The sequence below is a fragment of the Ambystoma mexicanum genome, chromosome 1q (genome assembly GCF_040938575.1).
Source record: "Ambystoma mexicanum isolate Mex_15411 chromosome 1q, UKY_AmexF1_1, whole genome shotgun sequence".
In the NCBI taxonomy this organism is placed as follows: Eukaryota; Metazoa; Chordata; class Amphibia; order Caudata; family Ambystomatidae; genus Ambystoma; species Ambystoma mexicanum.
This window is the reverse complement of record NC_090922.1, coordinates 430,951,130-430,973,386: the sequence shown is the minus strand read 5'-3', so window position 1 is coordinate 430,973,386 and position 22,257 is coordinate 430,951,130. Positions and strand designations below refer to the sequence as shown.

The window sequence follows — 22,257 nt, the reverse complement described above, 5'->3', positions numbered from 1 at the left end:
ATTGTTTGAAGAAATCTGGTCACGTTTTCTGGAGATTGATTTGTAATCTGTTATGTATGATAATGTATGATTAGATGTCTCATGTACTCTGCATGGCGCTAATGCATTCATTTTATATCTATATCTTTTCTTTGGTGCCTTTTCTTATTGTAAAATTGGAATGGAAATAAATAAAAAACTGTACAGTAACGTCCACGTCGCATCACCATCCCACTGGAGAACTCGCGACAACAAAGAAGGTACCAGGGTTATCCAGGGAGGAGGGAGGCGATCGGGATGCAGCACGAAGTAGAAGCCTAATGAGGAGGGTTACGGGAGCCTGAGAAACCGGATTTATGAATATTGACAGGGGCAAACATCGTACCACAAAAACTAACAGAGCCAAAAACCCAGAGGGGGCTGGAGAGGCCTGCGTAAACCAGCAATCTTATACAACTGATAAAGAGAAGAGAACCTGGAGGGTTCAATGAGTCTGGTCAAGACTGTGACATAGGGGAGGAAAGAAAAGGGCCACTTAAGTGGACAATCAGGAAGGGAATCCTCTCTTCTCTAAAATGACAAGAGACATGCGGTTTATGTAGGGACTTGCAACTGTTAATGAGGAGTCTAAAAAAAGACCTAAGGAGTTTGTTTTGATGAATGGTGAAGAATATTTCTTTGATGAACTGTGCACACTGCCCTGGGAGTGATCCCAACAACATTGGCTGGATAAAGCTTGACATGAGAGGCCATGAGTCTGTCCTAATTTTCTGTTGTTTTGTTAAAGTGGTAGGGCCAGATATTGGATAGGTTTTGGACTGAGGACTATCTTTTCTTATTTTGACAGTAGACAAGTACCCTTAGTTTTAGTTCAGAGATAGGAAAATCCCTCTTAGCAATAGGGACAGATAGGCATTTTTCTTTTAGTTAAAAACAGCCTGAATATGAGTCTGCATCCTCCTTCTGGTTCACCACAGTTGCCTCAGGTCTCTTTCAAAAGTTTTGCTCAGAAATTGACAGCTGACTTGTCACTGCTATTTGAGTATTTGAGTTCTGCATAACTTGACAATAGTCAAAAAAACGTGAGTGTTGCGGTCAGTTGCGAGCAATTAAATGTTCTTTTTAATGCTATATTGGCTTTGAACGCACCCATGTAAATTAAACAATGAAAAGTAAAAATGCAAAAACTCCAATCCTGCTACAAATATGTAGAGGGTTTCAAAAACTCCTGTTATCCTCTGTGATGAAGTTCCCATCATAGTCCAATTTCCATACCCATGGAGCATTCTGTAGGTGAAGAGAATCGCTTTTTTCAGTACATGGAGAGAAAGAGCCACAACTTCAACCTTAACTGGACAAGGATGTCAGGAGTGTTAGACCTCTCTTGAGCCCGACCACAAGCCTATCTGTCACAAGAAGACCAATGTCACTGTTTCAGGAGCAGAGACTTCCAGGAGGCAGGTCGATGTGAGTCAGAAACATCAGCAGTGTGCATACAATTGACAGGTCTTGGTGAAGGGGGCACATGTTGGACGTAAAGGCAAAGCCCAACAAATGTTCAGTAAGTTTCCAGCAGCAAGAATATGGAATCTAACACCGCTGAACAACCGGATATCAGCTGTGGACCTCATCACTGTTTAGTAAAAGACTGAACAAGAAGCCTCTGAACCCATTAACCTTGAAAAGACACTTGCAAGTGAGGAGAAGACCACATTTGAAGTGAAGCCTGAAAAGGGTGTGAACCCTGAAAATGAAGTGTGGCTGAGAGAGTAGTGACCACCAAAATCGGAGTTAAGCCCAAAAGGAGAGTAAATCCTAAATTAAAAGTAAAGACAGAGAGGGGGGTAAACCCCAAAATCCCGAAAGGAGAAGTAAACTCTAAACAAAGTTGAACATCAAAGAAGTGTTTTGAACCCAAAAACTGGAGTGCTCCCTGAAACAGAGGTGATCCCCGAAATAGAGGTAGAACAGAAACCAAAATTAGAATCTATGGAAGCGGAGACTACAGGAGTTTGTGTCTATCTCTTGGATTCTGGTGATAAACGTTAAAGTTTAATTTAACCTAATAGAAAGACATTTTTGTTCGCCATAATTCTGAATGCATTTTCCTTTTGGACCAAGGCAATGACTTTTCATTTATGATTAAGCTACGACCTGGTCTAGTTTTATTTAATGAAACATTGAAACCGATCTCTGGCCTAGTCGTCATTTGGGTGAATATGCCACGTGCTGTCAGAGGTGGTATCAGCTGAACTTAACGTGAAGTTCTGGTCCATCAACAACAAGGCAGGATGTTCTAATAAATACCCACAATAATATAATTATTATTATTTTTTTATTTATTTATAAAGCGCATTAGCAGCCCAGGGTCATCGAGGCGCTGGTCCAAGGAAATGTAGTAGTTACATGGTATATAAAAAGCTATGGGTTACAATAGGCATAGCCGTTAAGAGCATACAGTAAAATATTTTCTTTTGGTTACAAGGGTTATTTATGGAAACATTGAGCGGACAATGATCACCCGGTAACCGCGGGTGATGGCAAGTTCATACGAAGAGCATGATTTTTATCGCCTTGCGGAAGGCTAGGTGGGATGAAATAGAGTCAACAATATGATCAGGCCAAGAGAAGATTCATGAAGAAGACCTACAAACCAATAGGAAACTCAACCTCTGCTTGCAGCTTTACCCACGTAGATTGCTCTGATGAACAGGGTGTGAGGAAATGATGCACCTGAGGTTCCATCAAACCTTATTTAAGGTGTCCCAGAATCACAAGGAGTTATACATTCTTCCAGGGTGACGGGATCGGTTCTAAGAGGTCCAGTTCTTTGCAGCTCCATGAAACCTCTAAACCCAAGAAGATTAGGCCTCTCAAGAATCAATTATGCAGGCATGTAATATATATGCGAGCTGCCGAATAAATCTAACTGCAGATGACTCTAAGTGAACAGGCTGAAGTTAACCGACTCACACAGACCAAAGGTATGTAGGCCTTTAAAGAAGCAATAGAGAAACAAGTAGAGGGGCAGTTAACCTGGGAAACTAAACATCAAGAAGCCTTTTAACAATTATGAGAATTAATAGCCTCAGCCCTTATTCAAACGCAAGCTGTCGGACAACTCTAAATTAAGGTAACTCAGAGCCAACAAGGTGAATCTAACCGACTCCTTCAGACCAAAGGATTGCAAACCTTTAAAGAAGCAATGGAGACACAAAGAGAGAGGAAGTTAACCTGTGAAACTAAACATCAAAAGCCCATTCACAATTATGAAAATTAACAGCCTCAGCTCGTGCACGTCCAAATGTGCTTGCTTCTGTGTTACAAACATACCAGCAAGGGGAAGGAGCCACATTAATTTTGCTCTCAAATTCCGAGAGATCATCACACAATGCCAACTGGCCCAAAGAGCGTTGGACCTATTATACAACACTGTTGTTAAATGGATGCATACAGTAAGCATATCAAGCAGAAAATCCATCCAGCGGTACCACCAATCCTGACCTGAAAAATGTATGCTGAAGCAAATTGGGAGAGACCAGGAAACCTACAGCCAGAAATTTAGATTTCTCTGATTAGGGTCACAGGAAACAACCCAACAATTCAATATCAGAGTGATGGATCTTGCAATAAAGTGGTTCCAATCCCCCCCAACCCTCTCCCCCGCCCCCCACCCGCCAAATACTCTCCTCCCAGGAATGTATTTAAAGTAATGGGAGTTGAAATAATGCAATTTACAGCACACCTTTTGTGTAAAAATGGGGCAATGGCCTATACATCTGATTCCTGCTATGGTAAACACGCCACAACCCAGAACCTGGAAATCACGTTTCAAAGCCCCCTCCCCACGAGTATACAGACACTATGCATGTCAGGGCTCCGATCCATCAACAGTACACAGAGAAACTGCTCCTCCCTAAATCAATAACCAATTAAAACAATCAATAAAAATGCTTTGGCGAGGGGGGCACACCAGGCAATAAGGAGGGGCCCATGGGGGCAGTTACCACCATGCCGCTGCCACTATGGAACTGCCCTAATGGAAGCTTCAGGTAGTCCTTCAGAATGGCCATGCACCACATCCTATATTACTTTCCTGACCATTCAGATAGTTATGCCTCATGATTTATAGTTGGGATGCTATTCCCTATTGATGTATGAATGCAGCCCAGCCCCTTTTGTTGTGAGAAAATAGAAGTGTTGTAACTCCGTGTTTCCTCGTATGTTCTGTGGCTTCTTTTTGTCAGTGCCTAGCACAGACTGCAGTGTGGGCAGGGGGGTGTTCCAGCTGGCTTTAACTTGCATCATGAGCAATTAACTAAAAGGTTCCAGCCACAGGATGCTTCATTGCACAGGGCTTCAGCTTGCATAGACACCGCCAATGACATGCACACGACGATATACCCTATTCATACCTATAAGCGAAGACGGGGTTGGCGCAGGGGTAGCACCCTGCAGTACGGGCAAGGATTTGCAGGGGGATTCTACCACTAAACACCGAGATATTCTTTTTCCACACCCTAAACTCGTTTTGATGATGCATCTGTCCCTGCTTTATCCTATCTCGTTTGACCTGACACATCCACACTAGAGCAGAGAGAGAAAAGACACACCATGCTGAATGATAACTGTATCCCTTGACACAGCCCCCTCACTTGAAATATCCCTTCTCGGCTACTGTGTGTTTAAAGCTACCCTCAATGTCTTGATTGTTTTTATTTAATCTGGTCCGAGTTGCCACAAATGAAATCCGATTGAATGTTAAGGGGTCATTCCTCTGAAGACCTCCTTGCATCTGTGTTCTAGATTGTGATCCAGAGGACCCCCAGCCATTACGTGGTGAACCTGATCATCCCTGCCTGCTTCCTGGTGCTGCTCGATCTGGCCAGCATGTTCATCTCCATGGACGACGGGGAGAGGCTCAGCTTCAAGATCACTATCGTCCTTGGCTTTTCTGTTCTTCTGCTGATATTAAATGATTTACTCCCAAGTTCCCAAGGCACGCCGATATTGGGTAAATATTTGGAATGCACCCTTTGCCTCGTTTATTATTTATTTACAAAGATTGCATGTTGTCAGCTGCTGGCTTCTGGGTAATTATCAAGGACAAAAGGAAATATTTGGCATTTAAATATCTAGACAATCTATAGCAGGGATGAACAAGTTAAACATTTCACTGAAATGCTTCTTTAAAATGAATCATTTTCACTAAATACATTTCAAATGTTCCGGGGCTGCATGATTTATCACAAAACCCATTTAAAATGCAAAACCTATGTCCCATTCTAAAAAAGGCCACTACTCTCTATAACTGTTGGGAATAGTTCCCAAATTAACAATCTAAGTAAAACGATCTGAACTAAATGGATTGACGCTGTTAATTTAGCTACAATGACATTAGCTTGAGTATTTAAAAAAACAATTGATACAACTTTAAAAGATAACGCTAAAAGAAAAAAAACTTTCAAAGATTGTTAGAGAAGAAGGCGTGGCTCAGTGTAAAATGGTTGCCAGGCCTAATGGTCCAGCCGAAACCACTAAGTGCTTCAAAATCCTTTGGAAAGGAACTGATCTGCACTCCTTCACACTGACCCTGGTGTGGTGGGCAAGGAGGTGTGGGGGGTCACAATGGAATACAAGATGAGTGAGGTAGCAGCAATGGGATACAAGTTGTAAAACTGGCCTTAGAATGTTGAAGAATAATGCTATTAGGACCGCAGATAAGGCGCCTCATTTCTTGCTGTGGTGGCAGGCCAAGAATGAGGGGCAGTGGGCGGAGAGAGGGAGAATCTGGGAAGCAGATTGGCTGCGAACCAGAACAATGCTGAGACTGCCATAAAAGTCTCTGTGCTTGGAACAGAAGCACTGAGAAAAAATGGGGAGGAGGAGGAGGTGGGGAACCGAGCCTTGGGTGGCAGCTTGAATGCTAGGCAGCAGATTCAGATAACAGAAAAGGGTTGAATTACACAGGCACCATTCCCCCATAAGCTACATAAATTCACCTTCATGTTTCCAGGAAATGCAAATACGAGTCCCTCCTCCATCTCTTTCTGCCTCTCCTGTGGGCTAGCAGGCAGGAAAAATTGTGAGAGGAGTTTTCAGAGGAGATGCATTCCCCGGCATTCCCCGGAGATTCAAACACTGGCTTTGATAAGCTATGAGATACCAAATTGAATACATAATCCCTCCACTAGGTGGAAGGAAAGCACGCTGATGTAAGAAGTGAATATCTAAAGGGCATCAATTGAAATTCTCCCTTTGGGCATTGAATTCTAGGAATATCCCCTTTAGCAACTAACCAGTGAAAAACCATCAGTAAGGTGTGGCCCTATTGAGTGGCATTTTTTCTCGGCATCAAGGATGAAGTCCTTCATGGTACTAGCGCACATTGATGGGTCCAGTTTGGACATATTTTCTTGCTGTGGCATGGCATTTGGTACAGGTAAAGGCAGCAGGGGTATGTTCTTATATGGTAATACTAGCATATATTGCTGTTTCCACCATGGACATGTATGGGAACAGACAACATAAAAATGTTCTTTATACATGCCTATAGGGTGTTCAAAGGCATCATGAAAATGAGCTGGAAATGTTCCTGTGCAATGTTAATGTCTTGCATCTACTGGATTTGTTCATGTGTTATCCTACACAACCATTGCAAACGGTTGCTTTTTACCCAATTTTGTACAGAAAATGTGCTGGAAATGCACACTTTTAATGTCATATTTTAAACATGTTCTCAATGAGAAGCCCCTCAAACCCCACTTACTTGGTTACAGCTCTGTCGCTGCACTCAGCCGCTGTTCAGGGGAAACATTTACACCCCTCCAAATAAAAAAATCACCAGCTGCCACTGGGCCTCAGAAAAATAAAATAATCAAGTTGACTCTATATAAGAAACTCTAAGTCAGGGCATCCAGTCTGCCTGGCCTATGTAGACAACCGTTACTCTCCAGATGTACCTTTGCGAATATAGCAGATTAGAGAATGCCAAAACAAACGTGAAAACACACGTGAAATAAGGAAGGCTTCTGGCAGGTGGTATTGTGAAGGATGTGTCATACTTTAGCTCACATTAGCAGCTATGTGCACACATTTCATTTGACTAGAGTGTACAAGATAGGCTCATGGTTCATGACTCTTTATACTGGTGGAAGTTGGCATAGGCTGGGTGACCATGACATGATCTTTGTGAGATTTTCATTGTGTTCAGTCTCCAGATTTACCCAACAAGATTCATTTTAGTTTAGCCCAGCTGCATCTAGAGGGCCTCATCAACATATCCATGCCTTGGAAATGCATTGGAGGGACGGGGTCTCCTTGTCCTATAGTCCTTTTATCATGTGTTCTGTTATTTTCTGCACAGGAGTACATGCGAGACTCCTGGCAGTGCAGCTCTTCCTCTTTTTGGTTTGGAGAACGGACCCTTGGGATACTCTTATGGCACCCATGGGTGGGGGTACAACCCTGTACTCCTAGTGTATGTTTTTGGGCACCGGTGCGTGGCCCACGGAGCAGGGAATGGGCTGGTGGCAGCTCCATGCTGAATTTGACAGGTGCTCTGAGTATCCTCCATTTTGGGATACCAAGGCCTTACCATTGGAATCAGTTGATTCCTGATAGGAGACAAGATAGCCCCCGTGGCCTCTTGCCTGTTACCTCCCAAAGTCCTGGGAAGCCCTGACTCTGTCCCTTCCCCCTGACTGGCTGTTGGGTGGAAGTTCCATATATGGTATTGTGGGGATGTCCAGGCCAGATTGGCTGGAGCCTTCCCAATGACTGTATGTTGTGGGTACACCCTTGGGGTGGGACCTGGGTGAACGGAGTGTGGGGCCAATATGCACTTCATGTTATGGGTGTCGGGTTTCTGGTATGTAACACAATGAATGAGACAGCCCTGTCCGAAACTGGTATGAATGCAGTGTGAAGTGCTGAATGGCTGGGTACGTGTCCCAATACACATTCCTTGTTGTGAGCATCTGGAGGGAAGTGAATGGCCTGAATACACTGTGAGCCCGATTGGCTGCCTGCCTGCCTCCATGAATGCCCTTCTGGATGATTGGTTGCCTGAGTGTGACCCAGCAAAATGAAAGAAAGACCAAACAGTATATCTGGGGACCTCTCACTGATGGAAATCGTTCAGAAGCTGAAGTCGAAACATGATGCTTACTCTCGAAGCCGAGCCGGAAGAAGAAGGTTAACTGCTGTTTCCCTTCAACGCAATCTGAAACCTGCTGTGCCTTCAAGACACTGCTCCAAGAGAGGACCTGGCTAGGAGACCTCTTCCCGAGCTACGAGGTACCATCGTGCACCAGCTGATCTTTGCCAAAGCTCCCTGGAAGTCAGACCCTCAAAGGCTGCTGTCCGGCGAAGGGGTCTGTCGCGGAATCGGAAGTGAAGCACCCGGACATCCGTCCATCGTCGTTGACCAGAGTTCACAGGTTTGTTATAACCGCTGGAAGCCCGTCGAAGTGTGATGCCCAGGCGCCGGGACAACTTTACATCATGCTGCTGAATGACCAGAGCCGCACAGCTCCATTGCCTAAGACATTTGAATCAAGGACTCCCTTGCTCATCATCGTCGACCACTTTGTCCGGCTGGAGAAAGTCAAGGTCGTCGACTACCGAGGAGAATCCGCTGGTGGGTTTCCTGCCACCCGAAGACCTCAAAGACGCTAACGAAGTGCAGAGAGCCAGCCATGGTCACGTCCCAATCGCCAACGCCTTGCTGGGCCAAAGTTCTTCATTGACTCTTTGTGGCAAAAATCTCTTGCCATCGAGGTGCACCGCATGCCTCATCTTCACAGGACGTTCACCAGTCTTCGTCAACAAGCACCGCGAAGATCGAAGCTGCTCCCTCGACAACAGCGTTCACCTTTTCTTCACCAAGGAATCTCGACGACCCGTGTCTCCTGCCTTAAAGGGAGTTCACTCAAGAAGGGCCTGTCGATGACTCGCCAAAGAACTCTACGAAACCAGGTACATCGGGGTCGTAGAACCTTTAGAGGGAATCAAGACTATATTAAGAATTTCTGTACTGGGCTTGTCAATACGCTTTATTTACAGGTTGCCCAGATGGGGAAATCCTCACACAGAATTGTCTCTAGGTAGACGGGAGGCTGTTCTGCCACTGCTTGATTTAACTTGCCTTCTTTCTGTGGTCTATCATTGATTCATCTTACAATCTGATTTGTATGTCATTTGAGCTGTTAGCAGTTGATGCATTTCAAAGGAATCGATAGTTAAGAGAGGTACCATGTAGACCTGTTCATATTTGCCATTATAGTATTGCCAGAGTACAAAGTGTGTTATTGTGATTGTGTATATAACTTTGAACCTTATTTATACAAAGACTGTGTTATCACTAACATAGTGTGTGGACATTCCTTTGTGGGTGCTTGGGGACTACACTGTACTTGAGAACCAGCCTGCACCACCTCCTGAGAGCTTAAGCCTTTATTGCTCGTCCAACGTTACCAAATAGAGAATCTTGGCTGGGGTGCTCTGTGCTTCTACCCAGCCATATAGAGAGCAGGAGTACAGATACCCCTCTCCAGTCTTTACACCCTCCACACAGAAAGTTAAAGGGAGAATGTTTAGGTGTCCTATTCGCGGTGCTGCTGGCACAGTGCAAAAAATAGCAAATGTGCCTCACCAAACCCTGCCCTTGACGAGGTGCCAAAATGCTGGAATAGCGGCAGATTTGTGTTGCTGCTGGTGAGAATAATTCTAAAATAACGCATAAATCTGGCAGAGCAGCCGCGCCCGTCAGGGCCAAAGAACCCTGTGGCGTGTTGGTTAGGAGCAAGGCAGAAGCAGAAAGCTCCACGTTTTAATGATGCATTTGACAACAATTGTAAACTAGTTATAAATGTATCTTCTTCAAAAGCGGGAAACCAGAATTGGGCCCTGTGTGTTACATGATTCAAGGAGTCCAGCAAAGTGCCCTAATCCGGAATTAATGCAATGATTGTATGTGATGCAAGAGTTGGCCTCACAATGATGACCTTCCATTGTCTACTGTGCGTGCTACTACCCTTCACATTGGGCATGGAAAGATTGTTGCTGTGGTCTGATTTGGGTTCAGAAGAGGTAAAGATGTTTTTTTTTCTCCAGATGTTTTCTGCATGGTATGCCTGATGGTCATGACAGACAGCATCTTGCTTGCCATATTCATTTCGTACCTGTTACATCAGTCAGAGAGGCGACCTGTTCCCCTGTGGGTGAGGAGCTTCGTCTTGAAACATATGGCAAGAGCGCTCTTCGTCAACCAAAAGACAGAAGACAGTAAGTGGACTATCTCTGCACTTGCTTATTTTCTCATCTTTGGTTTGCATGATAAATGGCATTTCTTATTATTGCTAATGTGTGCTTCCACTTTAACGTTAACGTATCATTTATTGATGTATTTATTTGCCGTCTTACAAAATACTGCATTTGAAGAAACCTACCACACACGCATATAGATCATTCATGATAAATGATGGTTCAGTTGCTCGTACTAAGCAGATTGGATAACACGGGCAATCCCTCATTTGCTTTTTCATACACAAGTCGTGCATGCTGGAGCGAGGATTAAGGAGTGTAAGGAAGAAAGTCCCCCTTTGCTCCCTTTTGTAAGTCTTCTTCACTTCTTGCTTTGCCTTTGTGATGCCCAGGCATTACCCCCCCTGACCCCACCACTGCCCACCCCAGGGACTTCAGTCTAGATCTCACTGAGCATTGGACTCATATATTTGTTGTCCCTTTGGGGTCCCTTATGGACAACAACGATGGGGGCTGCCACAAAGGAGCTCCTTACTTGACCCTGAACGTGGTAATGATTATTCATTATGGGGGGATATAGGGTGAAACAGGGCATTTTGATAGGTGGAGAGAGTATTTTACTGGACTTTGCCAGTTGAACATCCATCATTGGTAGCCCTAGGCGGGATAGAACTGGGTAGTGGCTAAATGGGGGAGTTACACCTTCCCCCTTTCCCCGGGACCATTCACTAAAGACGTTTAAAATTAAACTTCCACTGCATATTGTACGCATTCACTGGAGTGGTGCTCCATGCATAGTTGTAGGACTGAGCCCAGTGCCCCCTAAAACAAGTCTGTGTGAAACAAACATTTGGATATGAAAAATGCCTCAACTTACCACATGGCTTCCAGCAGGCCAGTGTCCTAACAGCTAGGCTTCAGTTTAGCACTGAATGCAGTATTTTGGCTTTGGCCCGCAAGCTCCTTCCATGCATACTTTAGTGTAATAGAGTCTACATCAAAAAATCCAATCACTTGACCCAAAAAGCCCTTTTTCACGTTTATTTATCTCTCCATTGTTTGTGCAGAGGACGAAGATATGACCTTGACGAAGGAGACAGGGTTGCAGGCCCCAACATTCACACCCAAGGAAGGAGACAGCACTGAAGCAGAGCTACTCAGGAGGGTTCTGCTGGAAATGATAAAACTACGACAACTGGTGAACTCAAGCAAGGGCCATCACACCGAAAGTGAATGGCACATGGTGGCTTTTGTTCTGGACAGGTTCTTCTCTGTTGTGTACCTGATCACAGTGGTGACTATGTTCTGTGTGGTTCTGCTTGTTTGGTCAGCATAAAAGGGCACTAGTTGAAGATGATGAATTTATGAAAGTAAGGAACAAAGTGTAACTGCAAAACAGCAAAAGGATCCATAATACAACGGGGCTCAAAATGCGTCATGCCTCCAGGGAAGTGCAATTGTGCCCTTCCACAAGTACAAGTGCAGCCCACATTATAATGAACCTCAAATGCACGAACCTCGAATTATTACTGACCTGCTGTATTTATGCATTTCATGGGTACAGATTTTCCTCTGCAGATTAATTCCAATGGATTGCTTCTTCCCACAGGTTCCTTGCCTTGCGTATATATCTTTCAGCACCTGCTGTCCTAGGCAACTCATTCAAGAGAGCATTATGCGGCTCCACCCAACACAACACCGCCACATCACTAGTGTGCTTGTATTTTCTGCGGGGTCATGCCTAATCCCCCCAAAGGCATGCTTCAAACCCTACAGGGAGTGAACACTGTAGATGTCTGTTTCGGGTCCTCACAAGTGACGCGTTTATTGCTGTGGAGAGGAACACGTAGCAGGCGACTGAATGTCTTTTCCCATTCCCACGCCACTGGGGTGCACCATGTCTCCCAAGACATCATGTAGGTGCTCAGGAAGCTGTTTTGACGACACACTGGTGACACTGTGTCCTCCACTTCCTTTTGATCCCTGTAATGGCGCTTGTTCTTAGCAACACTTAAAGTCCTGAAGTGGTGCCTGTCCTGAGATGGGGTTCGAACATTAAAGTGACCCACGAATCTGAGAGGTGCTTTGAACCAGGAATCGGTGCTTTAAAAAAAGACATGCTTTGAACCCTGAAGAAGTACTTGACATGGGAGCTGCTTTAAACTCTGAAGTTGCACTTGGAACTATGAAGCTCTTTGAACCCTGAAGTATTGCTCAACCATCAGAGGCACTTTGAACCCTGAAATGGCACTTGACCTGAAAGATACTTTTGAACCGTGAAGTAATGCTTGGCTTCAGAGTCGCTTTGAACGCTGTAGTGGTGCTTAAAACTGAGCAGCACTTTGAAAACTGAAGTAGCTCTTGAAAATGAGAGGCACTTTTAACCTTGAAATGGCACTTGCCCAGTGAGGCACTTTTGTACAGTGAAGTAGTGCTTGGCTTCAGAGGTGCTTTGAATCCGGAAGTAGTGCTTCAAACTGGTAGGCACTTCGGACCCTGGTGTGCCTTTTGAAAATGAAAGGCACTTTGAATCCTGAAATGACACTTGACCTGAGAGACATTTTTGAACTCTGAGGTGGTGCTTTGCCTGAGAGGCCCAATAATGATGATGAGATGGATGATGACCAAAGATTGTGATGCATAAGAGTCCAGATGGGAATGTGTGTTGCTGCTGGAAAGCAGCGATGCTGAGGAGGAGCAGGGTGAGAATGACACCACAGATGCAGGTGCTGCAGTATTAATGGACTCTAACCTGCTGGCTCAGGTGGGGATCAATCTATCTACCATTATTACACTGGCTACGAGGATTTGGCAGCTGCTGCGAGGGGGCGGCAGAAACGTGTCTGGACACTGCCCTCCGTACTTCACATCTCATCCTGGAGTGCAAGCCTACCCTGGACAAGACGTTGCGAGTCCAGGGCACTTCAGCAGGCCGGGCGATGCTGAAGTACAGTGGGCCCAAGTTACTGAAGCCGGGTGCTGAGGGTGAGCGCTTGGGGTAAGTGCGGGAGTCGCGTCTGGAGCTGGGGTCTCATTGCTGAGGAGCCGCAAGAACCGGGACAGAGAGCAGGCCTGATGGGACCCAGAGGACCAAGTTTCGTACAGCAGGCCATCAGGTAGTAAGGAGCTGCAGTGTGGTGGCGCTCCCAGCAGGAGACTTGTGGTGGACCCGTTTGTCACATCAGGCGTGCAGGATCTGGTGTCAGTGACCGGGCAGTCTTGGCAGTGAGCCCAGTGTGGAGGCAAGGCATTTGGCCAGTGGCTGGGCGGCACTGGTGTGAAGGCGACCTTTGAGGACACAGTGGGAACAGTGGTCACGGACTGGTTGGTGACAGGTCCGGGTGCTGTGCGGTACCAGTTTGAAGTTTTGTAACTGTGCCCTCAGGGTTATGGATGGTGCCGGTGGAGTGATCAAGCAGTTCCCAAGGCACGGGGGAGACTGTCAGTGTGGTTGTGATGACGGAGCAGTTTCCTCCGTGGAGCCGGCGACAGGAATGGTGATGTCGCCAGCTCCGGAGGGTGCGTTCCAGCAATGTATGCTGGAACGCAGCATTGCAATGGAACGCAGCGCAAGTTCCAAAGAGGGAGAGCAGAGGTGCGTTCTCGTTCCAGCACGAGAATCGAGGGTTACTGGAATAGCGCAAAGCGGCATCAGCAGAGGAGGAGGTGTCCTCTGCAAGGCACATGAAATGGCAGCTGGAATAAAGAGGAAGTGTGCATGTACGGACTTTCGGCAGGAACTTGGAAAGAGGGCATGCCAGAATACATGTTTCATCTGCGCCCCGGATGGGTGTTCCCAATAGGAGTGGTGAGACAGCTGTGGTGTTTTGGTCCAGAGACTGTGGGAATTGGATCCTGATATTTGGGATTTCTACGTGAGGATAACTGCTCTCACATGCTTAGAAGACTAACTCAGTAGGTGTGGGGTGAGGCCGGTGTGTGTGTTGTCATGTGCTTCAATGTGTGGCCTCTGGGTTAGTTTCTCGTTTCGGTGGAGTTTGGGGTTGATGTAGTTGTTTGGGCCTGTTCTTTGTGACTGTTCATGTTGTGGCCCTGTTTTTTCAGTTTTCCAAGTATTGATTAATGTTATACTGTAACCTGTTTTTCCTTTCCAGGTGGGGTTTGGACTCGTGGGTTTGGGATCTTTCAGTTGCCACCAAGATCTTATGGTGTTTCCCCATTTGGTGATGGAATGGTGTGTGATTTGTTTCTCATTTCTTAATGTGCTTTCCTTTACATGTGCGAATGGACTTGGAGGTGTGGGGCATGGGTTTACAGATTATGACAGGGTTGGACTTTTTGAGGTATTTGATCACGTTGGGATTGCAGTTCAAGTGATGCTCATGTAAACCTGCAAGTCAAATCTGAAATGTAAAATTGTATTTGTGTGTGGGTGTATGTTGCTAGTGTTCTTTTCGCTGGTACTAGACCTGTGGTTACGGTTGGGTAGAATGTGTGCGTGTGGGTGTGTGGTTGTGTATTATGAGATTATTATTATGAGATGTTTAAATTACGCTGTACTGGATTCCGGGCGGGTTCAGTCAGGGCTAGTGCGTGGTGTGTGTAGATGTATGGTTGTGAATTGTGAGATTTAAGCTACGCTGTACTGAATGCCGGGCGGGTTCAGTCAGGGCGAGGTTACATTTATTGGTCCAAGGTGGTGCGTTAGCCTTGGTGTTCTGGTGTTGTGGTAGTGCCTTTCAGGTACGTTAGGGGTTCACAGATGACCTGACAGGTCTGTGTTTAGTTGTTCTGTTCAGTCAATGTTTTGTGTTTAATGGCAGTAGTTCAACTTAGTGGTTGGCAGCTCTACCACATTTTGTGTAGTCCGCTGCGGGATACTGGCCGGGTCATGTTGTGGTGTGGCGACCTTTAGTCACGGTTGGGGTGATTTTTGGTTTGGGTGTGGTGTGTTGCTGCGCAGTGTGTACTGGTTAATTCACTGGTGGAGGGACTTGGGGTCATAGGTTTCAGGTTGTGAGGCTGTTTCAGTGGTGGCAGTGACTTGGGGTCACAGATTTCAGCTTAGGAGTAGGACACCATGCCCTACCCCTGTACTACAGTGGTGTCTAGAAGTGATACTCCACAGCATCAGGCCAGAGCTGTGGAAGGGCTTCAGATTGATCAAAAATATTGCAAGCCACCTGGCAGACAGTGCCCGCTCCATGCTAACCAGGCTATCATTTTGTACAAAGAACTCTTGTCCAACTCTTTTTGGGAAGAAACAGGATCCCGGTGGCTCATGGGAAAAGCAGATCATTGCTGGGAAGTTTTAGTACAATGTTTTTGTTGTGATGTGCTTGGTTAGTCTGATGTGGTTTGTCATGTGGTTTATGATGTCACCAGAGTGCCTGTGGAATGCTGAGGCATGAGTGGGAGAATGCTGTGATGAGAGTTCTATATTGTGTCAGTTGAGCCCTCCCTCCCTGGGTGATGGGTGCCGGTGTCTTTGTGTCTCTGTCTCCCTATCCTTATTGCTGATGTCTTAATCTTGGAACTGTAACTGTAACATAAGAACTGAAGTAAACTTAAGAAGTAACCATAAAGCAGCCTGGACTGAGCTTTATAACAATGGCGACAAGGATTTCCTTAAAATCAAGAACCTATATGCAAAGGAAGCTGATGAAACCAAGGACTAAGGAAGAAGCTGAGGATTGAAGTAGCCTGCTGCGGGGGGTGCAGGAAGAAACAGAAAATAGAAGCATAGACGACACCGCCCCTAACAACCAAGTAAGCTAACCCATCACCCAGGGCAGGACAAGGGAGGGGGTCGGAGGCCCACATCAGAAAGCCCCGCTTGGACTGAGATAGCAGATAGCAACCCTCAAGCGGATGGGAGTGCTGGGACCGGGGGTTAAAGTGCTAACTAAGGCCTTAAATGTGGAAGAGAGGTTCCCTAAAAATGTGTCAGGGCTCCCAGACTGGGAAGTGCCCCATCAGCTGATGGAAATAGAAGCACCCCTGAGTGATATTATGGGGTTCAAAGACTTTTTCTAGAAGGCTAAATTAAGGGAAGACAATGTAAAAAGGGAGAGCCTCTTGGTGAGAGAGAGAAGTGGAAAGCAGTAAAAAGCAGCTTTTCAGCAGCCCCTATCCACTGGGGAGTGCTGGGTCGAGGGCTTTGTAATTTTATGCGGCACGGCATGCGAAGGGGAAGAGGTCTGCAAGGGTAGCAGATTACGGTCCGACTGCCACTGTCTGACTTTCAAATGTGGAGCTTTCTGCACGAAATTGCTTAATCAAACCGTCTTGCCACTGTAAGGTGAGCCTCCCCTCGCCTGGATGACGGTTGAAGGCAGAGATGTGTTGTGCTCTGATCCGGAACAAGGAATGGTGACGTCACAGATAGATGCAGAGTATTGGCGATTGGTTGGAATGCCGACGTGTAAATCTCTAGCTTACCACCGCTTAGATTCATCTGGACGAAGAACGAACTTCATTGTGCTGAGCGTGTGCATCATATTACGTTTTGAAAACGAACCTGTTATGTCTCTGGCTGCGTGCGACGTAAGGCGGAAGGGAAGTAAAGTTTTCATTTCATGAAAGTCAATGTAAAGGACCTTGTGCGATGCCCCACGTGATCAATCACGTGGCACAGCGAAGCCAGCCGGTTAGCTGCAACGTTGCGATCGTGAAGATGAGAGTAACTAAAGGACCTCGCGGGGGTGCTCAAAAGAGTGTCTGCCACGTTTGTCATGGAAACAGAATACACCGTCGTTTTCTTGTTTTTTTTAGGCAGTGGGGCCCACACAAAGATGTATAACGAAGCACAGAAATGTCACCTCGTCGCTGAAATGAAGCTCCGTCATGGAATATGACCCATTATGGAGAAGTAGTAAAGCATAAATGGGAATGATGGTGAATTAACTATGGCCCATTTGATGCCGCTCCGTTTCAAATAGTGAGGCGTGGTCGTGGCCAACGTTTAAGGTGACTGATAGAGGTCGTGAAAGAAGGATGAACATTGTTGCTACATGTTAGAAGTCTAAAGTCGCCAGGTTTGGTAATGCATTGCCATTTTTGTGTATTTAATAATCTTGTAATGCATGTTAGTATGACAGTATTTTATTCCGTGAGGTCTCTGTATTTGCTGGATATGGTTGAGCTAATAGGTCATTGGCAAAAGTATGAAGTAATAGGGACTGATGCTCACATGAGAAAATGCGTAGGTGAATGCAGAAGTAAGTTGTGGAACTCATTTCGGTGTGAGTGGTTAGTAAATTAGCAATTATGTTAGGGACCTAACATATTTCAAGGATTTGCAGGAATTTGGACTTTTGGTTAGTTAAAGTCTGCATATCTGAATGCAAAGGAAGATGGTGAGGTGAGGTGAAGCATAAGTGGATTTACCTATTTAACTTTTTGAGGATTTTTAGGAGTAAGTTGTTACACAACAACATGGACTTTTAGGCATATTGTAACAATCAAATCTAAAAGTGAAGGAAAAATGCATATGCTAGATATAATTTAGTAGTTTAAAAAGAAAATGTTAAATGAAAGTGTAAGAATGTCATGTATATCCATGCGCTTGAGAAGAATGGAAGTATGTCACTAGTGCAACATTCATTTTTTGTTTTAGATGTTAGGGAAGTAGCGCCTCCGTTGGTATTAACAGTAGGTGTTTTCGCTGTTTAGATGAGTTTGGTCAGGTGGTAGCGCCACTTGACAGTGCTCTCTTTTAGTGCTTTTGGTTGCACTGTTTAGGTCATGGAGATTGCGTATGTGATGCGATTAAGGTAAGGTAGCGCCTCTGTAGGTTTTATGTGTGAGTAAGGTGAATCCTGGGGGTAGCGCCTTTTCAGGAATTTTAATGAGTGGTTAGTTAGAGTTGCACTAATAGGAAGGGTTCTGCTGTGTCTTGGCTATAGCGGTAGTCTAGTGTCTTGATGTTATGGCGGAAGTGCACTCTTTGGAGAATATGATTCTTATCCTAAGGGACAGCTAGTAGAAGTCAGATGAAGCGGGTGGCTGGTAGGGGACGCCCTCTAGCAAATGCTATGATAAAGTTGAAGATGCTGTTCGAGGTGAAGAATCCCTGGGTGATTTATTTATATTTGTGTGTTATGTGATGATCCTGGCTATTTTGCCTGGTCAGGGTTTGATTATGGGACTGGATTGTACTGCCATTGAGAAGAGTGTTAGAGTCAACCATATGTTTATGTAGGTGGTTGGAGTTGACTGGCCAGCATCTCCAAGCTGTTTGAGGAGCTTTACATCATGGTATGGTCAGGTTCGCTTGATGGGCTTGGTCCACCTATATATATATATATATATATATATATATATATATATATATATATATATATATATATATATATATATATGCTTGTGTGTTTCTGAGGCATGCCTGTTGCTGGTTGTGTGTCAGTGAGCTGTAGAATTTTACTGAACCTCTTATCTGTCTATGGTGATTTCGTTGTCATCCTGATGACTAGTATTGCGTCGGGGTGGCAAGTAGGTGCTTCAGGGTGGCAGCCTGAAGGCTCGCCTGTGGCAGGGGCGAGCGGGAGGACCAAAGTTGTTTTGCGTTGGTTATGGTATTGTGGGTTAGGTATAGCCTTGGATCTGGGCTGGTTTGTGTCTAGTGTGGGAGACTAGAGTCTGCTCGTGGCAGGGGTGGATGGGAGGTGATTAGTGCTGTTATTGATGGTGTTTAAGGATGATAGGCGTAGTTCTGAAATTGCATAGTTGTGGGTTTTTCTAGTGAAACCTCCATTGCTCTTGGGTTGGATGAGATGTGCGTTGCCTTTGTGAAAATGTCTGATAGGAGGGAGATGTGTTGTGAAGCTTGTGTTGCAAGTGTGTTTTGTAAGGGGGAAGATGTGTTGTGATGTGCTTGGTTAGTCTGATGTGGTTTGTCATGTGGTTTATGATGTCACCAGAGTGCCTGTGGAATGCTGAGGCATGAGTGGGAGAATGCTGTGATGAGAGTTCTATATTGTGTCAGTTGAGCCCTCCCTCCCTGGGTGATGGGTGCCGGTGTCTTTGTGTCTCTGTCTCCCTATCCTTATTGCTGATGTCTTAATCTTGGAACTGTAACTGTAACATAAGAACTGAAGTAAACTTAAGAAGTAACCATAAAGCAGCCTGGACTGAGCCTTATAACAGTTTTCTTTCTCACACAGCAGTACCAAGATTGTACGATAGGATATGGCTACAGTGGTGCGGGTGCAGAACATTAACTACATGGCAATCACAACACTCTGTATGCCCTTTACTCCTTCTACCAGCCAAGGGAGGACCTATTTTAATCAGGGGAGCTGGATGCGTATGCAATTTGGCACAAATAAATGTTGTGCATGCAAGGGTTTCATGTCAGATGCAACGGGAGAATTTACATCTGGAAGAAGGCAGCAGCATAGTGTCAAAGGCCTCATAATTTGCATTTGATCTTTGTTACAGCAGACCGTGGATCAAGTATTGGGCTGAGGTAGTTGACTTTTCACTTTGCCTGGTCTCTAGCACATTAGAAACCTCTTTCTATTACTCCTCTTGCCATGTCTGCCTCCTCCATAATAAGCAAAGGTGGCACAAAGGGTGACACTGTGCCCAGTGACATCTAAGGTGTGGCTAATGTATGCAGCCTTGTGCCAACCCAGTGCCATCACCAAAGGGGAATCTGCCAATTATACCATCAGTTCTGCCAAAGATAGGTGGTCGTCCTGTGATGGCATCATCAACACCAATGGAAAGAACAGCATTTCATTGAGTCTGGATGTGCCCTTCACAGGTGCACTGCCATTGCAAGCAACCATTTGTTGTGTGAAATATCTAAGTATGTAGAGCATTCCTTCCTTGAAATCATCCAGCTCTGATGCTGGCGAAGCGTCACGCTCTGTGTCTAACTTGATCCCCCTTATGGTTACCTGTTCTCCCTGTTGGATCTTTTGGGAGAACTTTTTCAGAACTGACTCTTGAGTGAACACAGAATCTGGAGGCAATGAATCTGGAGGCAGCGCTGACCATTCCCAAAAGAAAACACATCTCTCAAGCAAGGAAAGATGCCCACTGGCTACCGGTAAAGGAGCGTATACTCTTTAAAGCCATGGCCATCAAACATAGATGCCTCACACTGGATGCTCCACCCTATCTCGCAGAATGAATCACCCCCAAGGCCTCCATCAGACCCACTAGAGCCCACCGCACCAACATGATCCATGTTCTGACGTTCCAAAGATCCAGGGCTGGAGGATCCCACTTCCAACACCTCGCACCCAAAAACTGGAATTCCTTACCAACCTCACTAAGGAATGAAAACTTGTACTCCACCTTCCGCAAAAACCTAAAAACCCTTCTATTCCGTTAAAGTTTATCCACATGCACAGTTATGCCTGAACTGTAACCACAGCAAAGCATAACCCTCTAATTGCAGTGTTCTATTGCAACTAACTGCTTGCTCTGTTACTCTGTACCACATGCACAGTTATGCTTGCATTGTAACCACAGCAAAGCATAACCCTCTAATTTCAATGTTCAATTACAACCAACTGTTTACACTGTTACTCTGTACCTATGTTATGTTTACGCTTAAGCCTGCTGTAACAGTGCCACGATGCCTCAGAGCAGTTCTGTGCGCTTTATAAATGCAAATAAATAAATAAATGTAGCCCTCGTGTTTTTTGGAATGGCTACACTTGGGGACAATGACTCATTACTAGATGGAAAGAACTTATAAAGTTATTCAATCGCCGAGGGACTCCAATGGGCGCTTCTCTGAAATGGAGTGAACAAGGCGTTCCTCCCCCAATGTGGTCTGTCACCCAGCCTGGTGGGTAGACAGAACCCCAAACATCACAAATAGATGTCTTGGGGGGTCTGTTTTTAGAAATGAACTGGTTGCACATCCTGCACTTCCTAAAACCCAAAGCATTTTGGGTTACTTTTGAGACAAGCAAGTGGCAATTAAAATTAGACTACTTATCTAAGTAGGTAGAGCATTCCTTCCTTGAAATCATCCAGCTCTGATGCTGGCAAAGCGTCACGCTGTGTCTTTAACTTGATCCCCCTTATGGTTACCTGTTCTCCCTGTTGGATCTTTTTGGGAGAAATTTTTCAGAACTGACTCTTGAGCGAACACAGAATCTGGAGGCAGTGTAGCCCTCATGTTTTTTTGAATGGCTGCACTTGGGGACAATGACTCATTACTAGATGGAAAGAACTTATAAAGTTATTCCTTCGCTGAGGGACTCTGATCCGTGCTTCTCTCAAATGGAATGAATAAGGTGTTCTTCACCCAATGTGGTCTGCCACCCCGCCTGGTGGGTAGACAGAACCCCGAACATCACAAAGAGATGTCTTGGGGCTCTGTTTGAGAAATTAAATGGTTGCACACTTCCTAAAACCCAAAGCATTTTGTGTTACATTTGAGACAAGCAAGTGGCAATTAAAATTAGACTACTTGTATGACCACTGGAACTGTGAAACTCCAGGTGAGGAAAAAAGAACGTAAGGGCATATCCCCAGTGCCGCTGCATATATCCTAGTTTGCAACCATTTCCAGACAGCACCATATAGCTCCCATGTAATGCCATGGGACATGCACTTCACTCCCCAGTGATGTGGCACTGGATACGGTTCTGAGGTCTCAGCTTTGGGGCAGTGCATTTCAACAGATATGGAATCTGCAGAGGAAAAAGGTCTGGCCATGTTTATATGTTTATGTTTATATTAGCATGCGATACATATGCTACATTTGATAACATTTTAAACTGGAATAAAGATATGAAATCCACTAATTTTTTCAGTGTGTTTCTTGATTAGTATATTGTAATAAAGTTTTGGTTGTGTCACTCTTTAGTTTTACTTATTAGGTGGTGCTATCAAAAACTATTGGCATAGGAGTATAGATAGGATGATAATGGGATGTGAGGAAGTACAAATAGCCTGACGGTGTTGTTAGGCTTTTATTCACCCATTAACCACCTATCACTATGCTAATACCTCTGGCCATTGCACTTCACTACCCGCCTTTCCCTGGCCAAAACGCACCCACCTGGGATCTCTTTGAGCTAG

The 22,257-nt window shown here is 45.2% G+C and overlaps 1 protein-coding gene across 1 annotated transcript in view; it reads left to right on the top strand.

Annotated features, from left to right (window-relative positions):
* LOC138528305 (5-hydroxytryptamine receptor 3E-like) overlaps window positions 1-21,976 on the top strand; it is a 482,037-nt gene extending 460,061 nt beyond the window's left edge. The window contains exons 7-11 of the mRNA XM_069639783.1: window positions 4,786-4,993; window positions 10,096-10,266; window positions 11,313-11,474; window positions 14,361-14,440; window positions 19,371-21,976. Coding sequence (XP_069495884.1) covers window positions 4,786-4,993; window positions 10,096-10,266; window positions 11,313-11,474; window positions 14,361-14,440; window positions 19,371-19,427 — 678 coding nt within the window. The 3' untranslated portion in view covers window positions 19,428-21,976. The remainder of the gene's footprint in view (window positions 1-4,785; window positions 4,994-10,095; window positions 10,267-11,312; window positions 11,475-14,360; window positions 14,441-19,370) is intronic.
* Window positions 21,977-22,257: the final 281 nt, after the last annotated feature.